Source organism: Fusarium oxysporum, chromosome VI (assembly GCF_013085055.1).
Source record: "Fusarium oxysporum Fo47 chromosome VI, complete sequence".
Taxonomy (NCBI): Eukaryota; Fungi; Ascomycota; class Sordariomycetes; order Hypocreales; family Nectriaceae; genus Fusarium; species Fusarium oxysporum.
Window position 1 is genome coordinate 2,190,116 of NC_072845.1, and position 15,272 is coordinate 2,205,387.

General features: G+C 49.1%; 3 protein-coding genes across 3 annotated transcripts; 1 reads left to right on the forward strand and 2 right to left on the reverse strand.

Moving 5' to 3' along the window:
* The first annotated feature begins 2,628 nt into the window (after positions 1 to 2,628).
* FOBCDRAFT_41719 (uncharacterized protein) lies at positions 2,629 to 5,620 on the forward strand. The gene is made up of 2 exons (XM_031186516.3): positions 2,629 to 4,262; positions 4,315 to 5,620. The coding sequence occupies exons 1-2, from the start codon at positions 2,876 to 2,878 to the stop codon at positions 5,523 to 5,525; spliced, it is 2,598 nt and encodes an 865-aa protein (XP_031037651.3). The 5' UTR covers positions 2,629 to 2,875; the 3' UTR covers positions 5,526 to 5,620.
* Positions 5,621 to 5,976: 356 nt separating this feature from the next.
* Positions 5,977 to 6,518, reverse strand: FOBCDRAFT_41723 (rhamnose mutarotase). The gene is made up of 2 exons (XM_031186514.3): positions 6,294 to 6,518; positions 5,977 to 6,231 (listed from the first exon to the last, which is right to left on the reverse strand). Exons 1-2 carry the CDS (start codon positions 6,424 to 6,426, stop codon positions 6,005 to 6,007), a joined length of 360 nt encoding a protein of 119 aa, XP_031037649.2. The 5' UTR covers positions 6,427 to 6,518; the 3' UTR covers positions 5,977 to 6,004.
* A 293-nt stretch (positions 6,519 to 6,811) lies between these two features.
* Positions 6,812 to 8,386, reverse strand: FOBCDRAFT_41725 (uncharacterized protein). The gene is made up of 2 exons (XM_031186513.3): positions 7,426 to 8,386; positions 6,812 to 7,377 (listed from the first exon to the last, which is right to left on the reverse strand). Exons 1-2 carry the CDS (start codon positions 8,247 to 8,249, stop codon positions 7,185 to 7,187), a joined length of 1,017 nt encoding a protein of 338 aa, XP_031037648.2. The 5' UTR covers positions 8,250 to 8,386; the 3' UTR covers positions 6,812 to 7,184.
* Positions 8,387 to 15,272: the final 6,886 nt, after the last annotated feature.

The window sequence follows — 15,272 nt, forward strand, 5'->3', positions numbered from 1 at the left end:
TCACACAACGGTAAAGGCTTTCCTTTACGCCCGGGCAAGGAATCGATCGAAGCCAGATCTTGAAGGGTGAAACACCACCTCGACTCAAATGTACACGACACAAGTCGACTTCCAGGGCCCCTTGTGAGTTATCGTAAGATGCGGACACGATAAAAGTTGAAGCGTCGCATATGCTAGTCACTCTGTTAGATGCTCCGACGGTTCCGAGCGAATTCTGTATCAGAGTACAAAAGCGCAGGCTAAACTCGCAAAATGTTAGGCTATTCAGGCTCAAGTTGGCGGACGCGCTGTTGGTGATATGAAGAAATTAAAGGCCATGAACTCAATTGATATGAAATCGCGCATGACCGTGGCTAGTGCATCAAACAGATTGAATCTCATTAAGCATCAAACGACGGACGCTACTCAATGTGATCGTCTAATGTCCGAGGCAGAAGCCTTACCGTGCACTAACGGGATAGTCCATCTAATCGAGCCCATGCGAGTTAGCTTGATTTGTAGCGTGACTTCGGCTGTTTACTTCGGTTGTGTCAATTGACAGTAATCAAATTATCGTGAACGTTTGTTCAGCTTCTCGGTGCAAGGCTGAGCTCAAAAAGCTTGGCCTGTCAAGGCGGAGGAAACAAATAAGATTACCTCCGAACTGATGGAGTCACATTAAATTGCTCTCAACAGAACAAAAGAAAATAAAGACTGATGAAGTATGGAGCACATTCTAAGACATCCGAGAGCCCCAGAAGAGGAGCATGAACCCTGGAAATTATCTGACAAAAGATGGATCTCGTCTTGTGTTGGTCTTGGTGTTGAGAGAAAGACAAAGACACAAACTGACTGTGAGAGAGCTCAAAAATCAAAAACGTGGCTTGCACTCTGTGACTAGGGCCCGAGCTGCAGGAACAGAGCACGCTAGTGTTTCTACTAAACTTGAAAAGCTGTTGCAAGGGACCCCTCCCTAGGTAGCTTGGCTGGGCTTGGCTTCGAGGGGTTTTCGACAGACGATTCTCTAGCGTGATTGGTGGGACTCATACTTCAGACGGACGAGCAGCCAGTGGGAGAGCAGTGGCTTGTCTCCCGCGCATTTATGGGGAAAAACGGCCAACGGCCAGATGCGCCCCTTTGAGAGGTCATGACCGCTGCCCCTTCATCTCTGATTCTCTATCGTCTCTGTTCATATTGCGCTCCGTGTGAGTGAATATGATTCTTGAATGGCGTTTGTGAAAGTGAGCAGGGTGGTCCCAAGTTGGAATAACGACGATCCTGCAGCAAGATGCTATCGTGATGGGGCTTGCTCACCCGTAATAACTGGATCAGTCGAGTGAGTGAGTGAGTGTTTGTTGTCTCTGTGCCTCTCCCGTGCTCCCGTCTAGTCTAGGTATTCCATTCTGGAATAGCCCTGTTTCGCAGGTGAGTGAGGTGCTTGCTGAACTCCATGGGACCCCCGAAAGCCTCACCAATCTACTAATGTACCTGGGGTCGTACTCCGTCCATCCTTTCAGTTCCATTTCCTCTCCCCTCCCCTCGCTTCGCCTCGCTTTTCTTCCTCCTCTCCAACCTCACCCGCACTCTTTGTGCCTATTGTACTGTACTGGTACCTACAAGCCTGCTTCGACCCAAGCTGTCGTAGTCTGCGCCTCGTTACATTCATTCGTTACTACTTTTGATTCTTCTTCAACTGTGCTTCTATTGTGCACATTTTTTTCAACTCTTCTTTTTTTTTTTTTTACTATTGTTTTTTCCGGGTCCGTCTAGAAGATAATCAGACCAATCTTTCTTTTATTCTTCTTTTGCTTGATAATTTTGACAGTTCAATAAGGGGCCACAAAAAGATAATCAGGTTCAAGAAAAAGCAAGAAGCAAGAAGCAAGAGCAAGAGCCGGGAAATCAGACGCCTCACCACGCCTTCCTCAACAAACAATTGGTGCCTCATCGATCTGGCCTTAGGTTCTATCCTTCTATAGGGATCTCCTTTCACCACTCACAACCATTATCGTCTCATTACCTGGAGCATCCTCAAACCATCGAGACGCAACTTTGAAACGCGATTCGTCCAGAGCCATCTCCTCGGTGACACGCCGCCTCGTCTCACGACGTCGGCATCGACTTTGGCCTTTGCCCACTGGTTCTCGATTCCGACTCGAATTTCGTCCCCATCTGCTGTGCTGCTCTACCTCGGAACCGATCCCTTCCATCCTTTTAGTCGTTGATTGCGAGCCCCTGTGACGTTGACTTGATTTGTCGCGCGCAAATGATCTCATGAAGTCGTGACCTTCTTTCGCTTCTTCGGTATGTTTTCCCTTTCGTTGTTACCAAATCTTGAGATGGCCTGGATGTCATCTTGGTTGTTTCACTTCAATCTTTCGCATCTTCTTCCATCCATATCCCCTTGTAATACTAACACTTTTCTTCAGACTATTTCTCATTTGCATTGCTTGCAGCGCCTGCGAGGTCTGGATTACCGTGCAACAGTCTCTCATTTTTGGGTCGATCCGTTTTATTTTCTCTCACGCTCTCTTCTATCCAGTTCTCATCTTGCCTATTTTTACTTCGCTTCTCACATTTCTCGTAAACTCGACGTAGCCTGTGGCTGTACGACCCGATCGAGTCCAAGAGAGTTCAACTTTTTGTGTTGCAGCACCCCAAACAACTCGGACACAGACTGATTTTTCCATATACGAACGCTGTGCCAGTGATTCTCCACAAGAACGATTCAAGCGCTGTAGGTCATCGGATACTCGCATCATTTCATCACTTCGGTTCTTTGCAACTTCGCGGCTTCCTACATACAGTTGAACTGCATATAGGGGCTCCCTACCGGATTCCTGACCGTGTTACGCTGTTGGTTTGGACGACACTCGACTCGGCATAAAGGAACCAAATGAGTCAGATGTATGATGGAAGAGGGATGGACTCAGCACTCGGATCTGGATCTGTAAGGAGAGCACGCGAGATGGCGCAAGGTGGATATCCGCAACAGCAGCCTCTGTACCCAGACAACATGGACGACACTCCGCCTGGCGAACTAAGGGCTCCTCCTCGTCGACCCATGGGAGGACACCCCTCCGCGCAATCAAGGCTTCCGAAACCCAAGGCTGCGCCTGCCATGGATCATAGAAGTGGAAATCCTGGTGTTGCCATATCTCGACCACAGCAAGTTCCACAATGGCCTCTACCCGGCCCCCCGATGGCCGCTATGAATTCGCCCGACCCCGAGCCATATCGACCACCACCTGGACGACCAACTCAGGCCCCTCAACGACCACCCCGACCCAGCCAAGTTCCTTCTTTGCTGGATCAGTCTCGACTTCAAGAACCGACCCCAGTGTTTCTCACACCCGAGTCTGACGACTATCACTCTTCCGTTCCGCCTTCTCCATCCTCCCGAATGACAACCTCTAGTCTTGGATCACTCCCTGACTTCCCTGAGCCTAATCAATCGACAGCTGCAGATTCTAATAGAAGAAGTGTCAACCTGGGCCCCCCCAGAGCGAGCGCTAATCTAGGACCTCCCCCTTCGTCTCGCCGGGGCGCATCATCCTTCTACTCGCACGCGTCTTTTGTCTCGCCGATTCCCGAAGAGAGTCTCAATTCGAGATCGCACGGCTCTTACGCCTCAAGCGCGGCTATGCCTGAAAGCTGGCCTGCAGGTTCTCGGGCGGCCAGTCCCTCGTATTACGATGAGACGGACAACAAGAGTCAGGATTCCGCCTATGACGAATTTCATGATGAGAGCAAACTGGTCCGCAGTGCAAGCATCGGCAAGAGAGGAAAGCCTTCAATTGTTACTACCAAATCTTTCATTATGGAGCCCAATCACCGCCCTGCACCATCGCCGGTTCAGCCTTTCGACTCGGGAACCGGCTATATCGATGCTTCAACAAGCTCTTCTAACACCCTTCCTCTGGCGAAGACATCGGCACCTTCGCAAAACCCTCATGACAGCCTCAGCCCCGACGCTATTCTGGGTGCATATGCTGCTGCCAGCGCCACCAACTTGTCAGAAGTACCAGTTCCTGCGCCAACACCTTCCCCTCAGCCTTATAGTCGACTTTCGGCTATTCGACGACCCCCAAAGCTGGACATTGAGGCAGTGAGAAGGGCCGAGGAGAGAGGCAGTATCACCAGCTTGCCTGATTTGATTCGACGTGCAACTCGCCTCGCGACCATGATTGATTCTGGCAAAAGACCAGCAAGCCGATTCGACAACTTGAATGATTTCTTTGACGACAAGGGGCAGACTCGAGGGGGTGACAAAGAAAACTCAGGTAAGAAGATCTGCTTTAGGATGTGATGTTTTGATGAACTTACCTCTCGTAGGACTATCGGATATGCTGGCAGCATTCCCCCCTCCCGCACAACAGCCAGAGCGACAGAACCGTGGATCCTGGTTTCGAACGACATCTTGGCCCCTAGCCCCCACCCGTCAGGGTGATGTTCCTTCACGATCTGGCCTTCGCGAGATGACGCCTTCGGATGAAGGCCAGGGCAAGCGACGTCGGCGCTGCTGCGGTCTGCCTGTGTGGGCGTTTGTCCTCTTACTACTCTTACTTGTTGGCATAATTCTGGCCGCTGTCCTTGTCCCATTGGAATTTTTCGTCTTTAAGAACTTGGGCAATGATGAAAAGCCAAAGTCTGCTCTTGCTCAATGCCAAGAATCATTAAAGTGCCAGAACGGTGGAACGAATATTATGTCGCAGGGTACATGCTCATGTATTTGCACAAATGGCTTTACAGGCTCCGACTGCAGCGCTGGTGGCTCCGATGGTTGCACGACTACAGACTTGGGCAATGATCTGAACAACGTCACGCTTGGCAAAAGTATTCCACGCCTTATCGAGAACAGCCAGAAAAACTTTTCTATCCCTCTATCTGGCACTGCCATCATGGCGAAGATCAATGCTGCAGAGCTGTCCTGCATTGCCCAGAACTCCCTGGTTACTTTTGATGGCGCTGCTACACGCAAAAGGACTTTGCTCGACAGCCTGGCTCTCCAGTTCAAGCGAGAGGCCGCTGCACCGACTCTCGTTGCCCGTGTACCTGAAACTGCCCCTGCTGTCGTCGTATCCTCCGAAACCGCCGCGCCAACTACGCTGGTAGTTGACGAGGGAAGCCCCGAAAACGCGCCAACCTCAACAAGCGACGCTGGCAATGCTGCACAGACCTCAGTGACAGCAGACCCATCGCAGACACAGGACCCGATGACCAAGTTCAAGATCACAAACGAGGTCCTCGACTTTGCGCGTATCGCCGTCCTCTATGTGTTGCAGGAGGAGGACGTGGACAGTGCCGAAGACGCTCAATCTAGCCTTGCACAATTCTTTGCCAAGGCTCGTAAAGAAGCAGGTGTTTTGGCAAAGGAGGCAGCCAATGTCAGCATTGGCGACAAGGAATCGGTTGACTTGTTGAGGTACAAGATCAGTATCGGATCAAAGACAATAGGAGAAAACGTGAAGCGTCATGTGTTATCTCCAATGGCTGCTCGCATCCACCCGTCCCTTGGACGTAGAGCAGTCCATGGTCCAAGATGAAGCGCAGCAGCGAGCTCCAGATGATCCAGGAGTCAAGAGTAGACACTGTATATAACGCATGAACATAGGTAAATATGCATTTCGCAATGATGGCGTCGGTCTAGTGCATTCGTTTCTTTATTTGCTTCAGTTCAGCTTCGCCAGGGCCGGGCCGTGGATGGTAACGAGTGAGGAATAAGTAACGGGACTGATGAAGAAGACGGAAGAAAGAAAAGAAGGAAAGAAGAAAGAATTTTGCATAGGCATTTCGGAGGCGCCCTTTTCATTTTATCCTTCTATTCTACTACTACCCCTTTTACAGTATGTAACACTCGCGAGCGAGATTAGCAAGGGCGTTGTGCCAAAAGATAGATGCCTCAGGACTTGATACTTGATGCCATGAATCGTAAGAGATTTAGATCATAAGCTCTTGATGAGTCCGGAGTGTTTGTGACTTTTCTTTATACCATTCCTGAATTTTATGTTGCATTCTATTCACCTTAAGGCTGATAAAAGACCTCCTCAACTGGCTTCCACCAAGAAGGCTCGCCGGCCTCAGAGCTCACTGCACCAGGCACAAGACTCTCCTGCCAGGCGTCTGTCATCTTCCACCATTCCCTCACACGGGGGTTCTTTGCCATCTTCTCCATGTCGCAGCTGTAGTCCGAGCCGATGTATTTGAACGAGGCGAAGAGAATGTGGCTCTGATCATCGTAGAAAATGCTGTCTATACAAGCGATCAGTCTCTATTACAGTTGCCTTATAGATACACCTCAGGATAGGCCATACAGTCTCGAATATTGCACTCTTGGATCTGCTTGAGGACGTCGGGCCAGACTCTAGCGTGGACTTCCTTGTACTCAGCAAGGTGTTGAGGCTTCAGTTTGACGATCTGAGCGAATCGGCGAGCTGTTTGTGACATCTTGTGTTTATAAATGGCGGACCGTACTATGCGTATTGTCGGTGAGAGTGAGAGTAGTAAGACAAAACAGGATCGAAAGTAGTGTAGCAGCTATAGACTTTTAGAACTTACTCCAGATTGGATGGGAACAAGTAGTTAGTTTATATAGCTAAACTCGGGGATCGGGCTAGAATGTAGCGAGTCGAAACCCCGCATACAACATGGCCCTTCTATCCACACTTCATGACTTCGGATTGCGGATGCTCCCCCAAAGTGGAAGCTAAGTTAGAGTGTGAGCGGATAGTACCCATTCAGGGTCCACAGTCTGTGGGGGATATAGACTTTGGGTAGCATTGCTATTTTATAATTGGCGATCTTGGTCACATATACCGAATACATCAAATACCTGAATCCGAGACGAGTGTATGAGTGTAAGGTAGTTTTTTCGTTTTGTTTCAAGTTTAGCCAACAGTGCCTAGATCATCCATAACCTAATAGACACCGCTGAATCTTTAAAGAAAGGACAGTAACAATTTCAAATCGTTACCAAAGAAAGCCACGCCAAGTCTGATGCGTAGGTGGCCATCCAGTTCATAAGACATGATCCCGTCCACCAAACCCATAACGCCTATCCCGAGTCCGAATCCTTTAAAAAAACATACAGTCTTTGGTATCAATAACACGCCTGTCGTACAAGGCTGTGTTGTTAGTGTGCGTTCCCCCTTTCCTATCAACCACGGCAAAAATGCGGGCAAGTACAGAGTCTCAGAAATCGACTTCTAGTTGCGTGGCTCGTACTGGGGAAGAGCCTCCTCGTCAACCATAAGACCGGACTTCTCGTCTTCAACAAGCATCTCGGCGATGGCGGCTTTGTGAGCAGCACCGAGGGCAAGCTCTGGCTCGGACTCAGCGGATTCGCCCTTGAACATGCGGATCACGCGGAGAACCATGGCACAGAGGAACATGGTGAAGCTAAATATGTTAGTATACAAATTGAAGAATAGCAGGGAATGAACTTACAATGCAACTCCGACACCGGCAGCAACACCCATAAGGACAGGGATGATAATATATGCGGTAACGTGTGCGAGAACATCACTCCACGACTGCTCGGGGGCCTTGTTGACGAGAGGACCGTGCTTGAAGTTGTCGGTAGGCTTGTTCTCACCCTTACCATGACCGTGATGGGGCTTGCGACCGTGACCATGGCCTCTACCCTTACCCTTCATTCCGTGGCAGCCCTTGAACTTGCCCTTGACACCCTTCCAGGTATCGTGGACCATACCCTTGGCGCGGCACCACATATCACAGTCCTCTGGTGCCTTCTCGCCAGCACCCTTGACCTCGATGCTTCCGATGATGATCTCGCCAACAGGAGCCTTGATGAGCTTTACTGTGACAGGAGGGACACCGTCGACGAAACGGTCGCCGACTTCGATGATCCTGACTTCGACATTGACAACCTCGAGATGTTGATCCTTATCGACTCCTTCAGGTCGAATAGCCAAACCATATCCCAGTCGACGCATATCGCTCTTGCCGTTGGCCTTGATAACAGCAGCCGACAGGTCTCCATTCCAAGGGTCGGCGTGTGGATAGAGTTCGAAACCGTTTAATACCAGGCGACGGTCTTGAATGCCGAAATTGAGTTCGAGTTGGCTATCATGGCCGCGGCACTGGAGGCAAGGGACGTCGACGACTTGACTATAAGCGGTTGCGGGGATCTCGAAAGTGTCGACTTCGATGGGAAGAGCGCGGAAGATGCTGTCGTCCTTGTCAGAAGTCTCTGGGACGATGAGCACAGCAGCGGCGGTCGCTGCAAGGGCGAGCGGCTTGAAAAGCATGGTGTGACGGAGTTTTCGGTGTATGTGATTTGTGTATTGCGATGATTAATTGATTGGTAATGATAACGATGATGGCGATGTTGGTATTGTTTATGTAGAATAAAGAAAGGATTAAAAGAGGGAAGAATGAAGGATGCAGATGCAGATGCAGCTGATGGTAACGTGCTTTACTCTTGAGGCGTCGGATGTCTCGGTGGCAAGGGATCCGCTTTGGGTAAAGTCCAAGTGTAAGAGGCACGAAATCTGGGGCCGGAAGGAACGACCCCTCCCGCCGATGACGACGATTTTAACTTCACTTTTCTTTCTTGCGCTAACGTGATTGGCTCAGCTATTTCATGCACTTTCCTGCCTCTTGCCCACTTACCGTTCACCGTTGGTCAGAAAGAGGCAATCGCAGGTACACAATTATTTACATCTTTATTAACTTACACTCCTAGGTAGTAATGCACTTCAATGAACTGAATCAGCAGACTTGTCGTGCTTTAATCACAATCAATTTATCGGCCTTCTTTATTTAGGTGCTTATCTCTTGGCAATACGCGTACATATTCGTAGTATCAGCCAAGAATGCCAATGATCCACTCACATGTCTCACATTCCCATCCATATCTGTTACAAAGCACGCGATCAAAAGGCCCAAACCAGACGAGTTCGTCAAAGGAAAACGATACTTATTATAATCTCGACATAATTAATAGCATGAACTATGTAAGTCTTGTACACACATCCGCAACGTCTGTGTTTTAAAAAAAAAACTCATAGCAAGTCTCGCAATAAACCAAGGCCCCCTGCCCTGGCCTGGTCTGACCACTGTGATCCCTGACCGGGCCTTAAAGTTGCCCGAAATACCGAAACCGAAATCGAAGCCAACAAACAGGGCTGAATTAGAATAGAAATGGAGTCCAGACAAGGAAAACCAACATGTCCGTAGAAAGGAATGAACCCCCGATATACCATGCTTCATAATCAGGGAATGTTTTAAAAACACAATCTAAATCGTGCCTTCTTCCTCCTGAGACTTAGTCTTCAGACTTCAAAGCCTGTCCATGCCAGAGACCTTCCAGTTTGTCTCTGACATTCTCCCACCGCAGGCGCCAGTTGATTCTCTTGCTCAGACCTCCATCGCCATCGCTGTCACTTTCGCCAGGGCCAAGCTCAGACGAGTTCTGATGACGATGAATTGGGGAGTCATTGCCCCATGGAAAGTTGGGATCCTCAGGAACCCTGTCTGTTGGCGTGGGATAATCATCCCCAGCCGAGCCTGGTTCTTCAGTCTGCGCTTTTGTGACTGTCCGCAACGTTGTAAGCGGCTGGCAGGTGCTTGTTTCTATATCTGACTTTCATTAGTTTGATGATTTTACCTATCAAGAATAGCACAAACCTTTTACACCAAATGTGAGAGTCATGTTCAACCAATGCACCATGCTGCTTGTTGTGTTGCAGGTCGATGAGACATCTTCAGTGGCTGTTAATGCCGACACGTACGACAATGATGAGGCTGGTCCATTCGCTGCAGTCAAGCAATCGGTGCTAGCTGGAATCGCTGTATGGGTCGGGGCGTCGTACACTGAATCCGTGCAGGTCGATGAGCTAGTAGATGTAGATTCACATGGAGTAGCTGTTCCCGCCGAGCCAGTCAAGAAGTGTGTGCCCATCAAAGTATCAATCAAAGTATCAATCCCCGAAGATGTTCTTTCAGAAGCCTGTGATAGAGTTGACGTACCCACAGGGATTGGTGCCGAGGCGGAACTCTCAAGGCTGGTCGATACCCCCTTTGCGCTACCAGTTGTCAAGAAAGTCGTCAGTGTTCCTGAGAGCGACGATGTAACGGTGGCCAATGAGATAGTCTCTGTGCTCGTGAAGTCAGTGGCCCCGGAGGTTATGTTAGTCCATGTGGAAACAGATGAATTTGTAACTGCAGCCCCAGATACTTGAGATGTTGGGGGTTCCGCCAAACTAGTTGTAAGAGTCAATGTCGTAGTACGAGTGTATGAGGTTGACAGCGAAGCATCATCACTTGAGCTGTTGAGGGCAGACGGGGACGCGCCTGGCCCTCCCAAAGTCGTAGTGCGGAACACGGTTGTTGTACGAGTATATGAAATGGAATCTGAGGTTGCATTACTCCTGTTGCCAATGGTGGACGGGGAAGTGCTGGACTCTTCCAAGGTGGTTGTGAGGGTCAAAGTCGTGGTAAGAGTATAAGAGGTTGACCACGAGGTTGCACTGCTGAGGTTGTGAACAGAAGAGTGGGACATACTTGGTTCCGCCAAAGTAGAAGTCAAAGACCGGGTTGTAGTTCGAGTGTATGACGTCGACTCTGAAATCTCGCTGTTTACACTCCACGTCGAGGAACCTGGCTCATTCGTGAGGCTCAATGTTGGCCAGGTCGTCCATGGCTCGGGATCTGGCCTCCATGAAGCGATTGTTGAGAGACTGATAGTGCCCAGATTAGTTGAGTTGGAGACTGGGAAGAGTGGTTCATTTGTGTCCGAAGCAGACGCCGAAATATCAGTCGTGGTGTCAGCCACTGTGGTGTTTACAGTGCGGTAGGTTGTCCTGATCGATGGTGTAATGGTCACTCTGGATGTTGACAAGTCTCCCGGGTTTTCGGTAATGGTGAAACGAGGCCCTGGACCACTTGGTGGAAGGGAAGCCCCGGTTCCCGTCAATGTGGTGTTTGATGGAAGAGGAAAAGGTGCCGTGCTGGTCAATACTGTTGGGAGTGAATTACTCTCAGATGTCGTCGAGAAAGTCGGCGTAATGATAGTAGTTGTCACATCTGTGAACGTTTTAGTGTAGATACTGCCTGATATAGTGGTGAGTGTAACGTTTAGCGAAGTGGGAGGTTGAGGAGTGACGGCAGCTGTGTCGCTCAAAGTTTGAGTTCCAGAAACTAAGTAAGAGCCAGTGCGGGTAGCCGTAACTGCTGCTTGGATAGTTGAGTTGGTGAACCACTGAGCAGTGCTAGTCGTGTTCCATGACCCGGAGGTCCCAGCAGTAATTACGGACGGCGCCTCATCCCTATTACTTGAAAGGTATGTTTCACTGGCCATAATCGTAGTCGAGTTGGTATAAGGAGTAGTGCTGTTGAACCCAGCTGTTGTCATAGAGAATGTAGCATCATTGCCTTTGGGGCCGATAGTTTTGTCAGATTCAGAGAGCGACATTGAAGAAATTGTTGACTGCCAAACTAAGCTTGTGTTGGTCAGAAAAGGGAAGTTGGTAGGCTGCTTAGATATGATGACGGTACTGATGCCAGGAAAGCTGTCGAGTGAGGTCGACTGAGAATTGAATGTGCTCTTGCTGGATCCCACACTTTTAGAAAAGTTGTACCCACTAGTGGTATGAGCCACCGTGACATTGCCAGACGAGGATAGGCTTGTTGGTGCGAGACTGCTAGTGATGGTAGAAGTCATTGTTGTCTTGATCACCGTTACGTTACCAAGTGCCGAACCATCAGATGAGCCTCGAGTTGACGTGGTAGACACACTGAGAGGGGTCATTGGCGTGGTAATGATCGAAAGCCAAGAGGTCGGGAAAGAAAGTGACGGGACCTCCAGAGTAGCTTCCGAAACATGTGAACTCGTCAGCGCCGAAGTTGGCCAGTCAAACAAGGAGTCTGTCTGAGAAGACAATGAAGTCCGTCTGATGGACATTGACGAGTTAAAGCGCGAAGGGGCAGATGTGGAATACTGTGTAGAAACGGAGTTGTTCACCATACTTGTAGCGCTACTTGTTGGAATGATAGCGCCGGAAAAGATAGTAATAACCGAGCCCTCAGACACAGTGGTCACAGCGAAGGACTCGGTGACTGAGTCAGATGTCGCATTGATAATATGCAGAGCTGTTGATGTGAAGAGAGTCTCTGAAGATGTTTGATTAGAGCCTGTAGCGATATCCGACTCGGAAACGCCAACGCTCGCACTAATCATAGGGGCCGGAACTGAAGAGAAAGAAGAACTTGTTGCTGGCGAGGTGACGTTGAGTTTAGTGTATGTCTTGCTCGTGGTAACTGTGGTAGAAAAGGTAACAGTACTAGAAACCATGATCGCTGACGAGTCTCCTGTTCCAGCCCCCGACGAGTCATCAGAAACAACAATAGTAGGTGTTGAAATGCCAGATGAATTTGACAGAACAGAAGATGAGATAGGAACTCCAACTGTTGTAGTGAAGTAGGCAGTAGTAGTAGTAGTGAAGCTCACAGTTCCATTGATAGGAATGCTCGAAGCCAGAGACGATTTTTGGGTCGATTCCGAGATAGCAACCTCGGTCAGAATGCTTTGGGTTGTGACAGATTTGGTTGATTCAGTGGCCAGACTTCCCAATGTTGAGTGCCCCTCGGTAGCAGGACCCTCAGTAGAAAGTTCAGATGAGTTCTGTTGTGGGATGCCTGTGATTGTCGCGGTTTCGTCTGCAGTCATGGGGACAGTCAAAGATAAAAGGCTTGATGAAATACCATTTGAAGAGCTGGGGGCGACTGTCACTGTAATATCAAGCATTTTTGTTGTCGTTGTTGTCGACCAAAACTTTGTTACACTACTTTCGTGGCGAGAAGCAAGCTCTGTTGTAGTGAGCTCACCTGAAGCTTCAGCACTTGACACAGTTTGTGTGCGAGAGACACTCTCATTGATTGTCTTTGTTTCATTAAAGAAGCCAGAGACTGTGGCAGATGAGGCAGAACCTGAAGGCAATTCAGTTGCCGTCCCGGGTGATGAGGTACCCGCCGAGGGATAAGTGCCAGTCAACGAAGAATTAGTAGCCGAAATAGTAGAAACCTGACCAAGTGAAATTGAGGAAGCTTCAGCACCAGAAGTCTCAGTCCCAAGGACAGAGCCCGAAACTGTTAGGTGAGCATTCGACAGTGCCTCGGAGCCGGATGTACTGCCAGCCTTGGCGCTTGAGCCGACCGTTATCATGGCAGTACCCGTCTCGAGTGCTGAGGAGACAAAGAGAGAGGAGCTACCAGAAGAGACAGTATCATAGTGAGAAGAAACATTTGACTTGGATATCACACCAGCTTCGGAAGCGCCTGTCTGAGTTTCTGTTGCAGTGGACTCCTCGGGAGAGTGATCTGACAATATTAGATTCGAGGAGGACCTTGAGTCAGAGCTTAATACTTACGAGAAGTCAAATCAGTTGGAGCAAGTGGTTCCGCAGTATAATAGGGAGGAGGTGGACCATAGCCATCAGCGAGAGCGTTACCCAAAGGTTTGCTAGCTTCGATGAAGTTATTGCCGCGCAAATCTTTGCGAGCACCTCGATGCTGCTGGGGACCAAGCCCGGTTGCACTGCTCAGAAGACAAGAGAGCAGTAGAAGCACCGACAGAACGGCGATCAAAGGAATGTTAGGTGGTCTCATGATGAAGATGTTGAAGTGCTGTTGATCCTTTGGGTCAGCGAATACTGCTCGTCCTTGAGCAAACGCGGAGATTGCCTTTTGAACTCACCAGAAAGATTCAGCGAACAGAGTTTATTACAGAAGTGTTCAAACGAGCGGATGAGTCGATAGTAGAATAAGAGATACAGGTAAACGAGTGATTGTCGACTCCTAGGATATTATTTCCTTGATGCTTCCTCGAGGTGATGAGGAGAACACGAGAGCGAGATGTGCGAAGTGAAAGAAAAGAAGGGTGGAAGAAGTGAGAAGAATGAGGAAGAAAAGTAGTCAAGGCATACGTAGGAGCGAGTGAATCATGAACAGCGCAAAAGATAGGAGATACGAAGTGTGCAACTGGCAGCAGCTGTCACAAGAATTTTGCCAGTGACAGGCAAAGGGGCACATATCTTGCTACCTTATAGGCGGCACATACCATCTAGCGCCAGATATTTTCAATAACCCCTGAAAGCCTGCCACAGCATGAGAGTACAAGCTGTATCTCCAGGTCGAATGGGTTACAAGTGCTTGGCTCAGTGTTATTGTAGTGGCGATTCCTGGATATGTTTTGCTAGATTGGACTCGTCGTCCACGGTGCTTCGGTCGTTGGTGGCCGTATATAGCCTTCTTGGTACCCCATAGAACACATGTCCGGCTGATTGATTGCCTTCCTCCCGATGGAAGCGATCCCGGGACCTTGGACAGGCGTATAGTTCCGTCTTCTTATGACACGAAGGCAGACACAATGGGAATGAGCTTACACAGCTGTCGTCGATGCTTGTTCAGTTTTCCCTTCCATCTTCTAGGACAATAAACTTAAGTGTGGCGTTGCATGATCGCTTGATTGCATGTATGAAGTATCCTTGCTACCGTCTCTGCTTCATCAGCCGGTGATTGTTTCCATGTGTCATGTCACAGGCCGTCCTTCATCTCCCATCATGTTTTTTTGGGGAAACAACACAAAAGGGATGGCCTCCAGAAATAATCTCACTTGAGTATCAGCCAGCCTATTCCTGCCAATATCGAGTGATATTCTGTACATCGTATACCAAGACACGTCGAGACTAAGCAGGTGATCATATGCTTGGGAGCCGTCTCTTTCACTCGAGTAAAGACAGTTGCTGGTCTCGTCAGGCCACACATGACCTGTATCAGATTAATCCTCGTACGGCCGTTTCTCGCTCTGACTCGCATTGCGGGATCTCACTTGCATTGGTAAATTGTTGGTAGACGAGATCTCGGACGTGTTAAGCGGTGGAACACAAACCACGTCGGGCCTTTGACCGTTGGGGATCAATGGCATGATTGTTGGAGGTTTCACCGTTCAGGGCCCAGAATTCCAGATTTTATATGTCATTCGTGTAGATGTGGCATCTGTAACGAGCCTCGACAACGAGGCGAGATGCAGCTTCCCATCGGGTCGCATCAGGGGTGAAGTGTTCTGTGACACACTTAGTTTGTCTCTGTTGAGCATCCAAGCGTATAGAAGGGCGGTAATTCTTCGTCGTCTTCTTTTTTTGAGTTGACATCTTGGATGACTATGTATGACTAAGGAAGACTTGGAAGATGTCGTCTCGTGGCATTATCAGTCAAACCAAGAACAGCGACAAGGGTTAAGGCTCACAGTCGACATTTTCTCGAAAGGGAAT

Coding starts and splice junctions, on each gene's coding strand:
- FOBCDRAFT_41719 (XM_031186516.3), top strand. CDS start 2,876: ATGAGTCAGATGTATGATGGAAGAGGGATGGACTCAGCACTCGGATCT. Junction 4,263..4,314: donor GGGTGACAAAGAAAACTCAG/GTAAGAAGATCT, acceptor TACCTCTCGTAG/GACTATCGGATATGCTGGCA.
- FOBCDRAFT_41723 (XM_031186514.3), bottom strand. CDS start 6,426: ATGTCACAAACAGCTCGCCGATTCGCTCAGATCGTCAAACTGAAGCCT. Junction 6,232..6,293: donor AGAGTGCAATATTCGAGACT/GTATGGCCTATC, acceptor TCGCTTGTATAG/ACAGCATTTTCTACGATGAT.
- FOBCDRAFT_41725 (XM_031186513.3), bottom strand. CDS start 8,249: ATGCTTTTCAAGCCGCTCGCCCTTGCAGCGACCGCCGCTGCTGTGCTC. Junction 7,378..7,425: donor GCCGGTGTCGGAGTTGCATT/GTAAGTTCATTC, acceptor TAACATATTTAG/CTTCACCATGTTCCTCTGTG.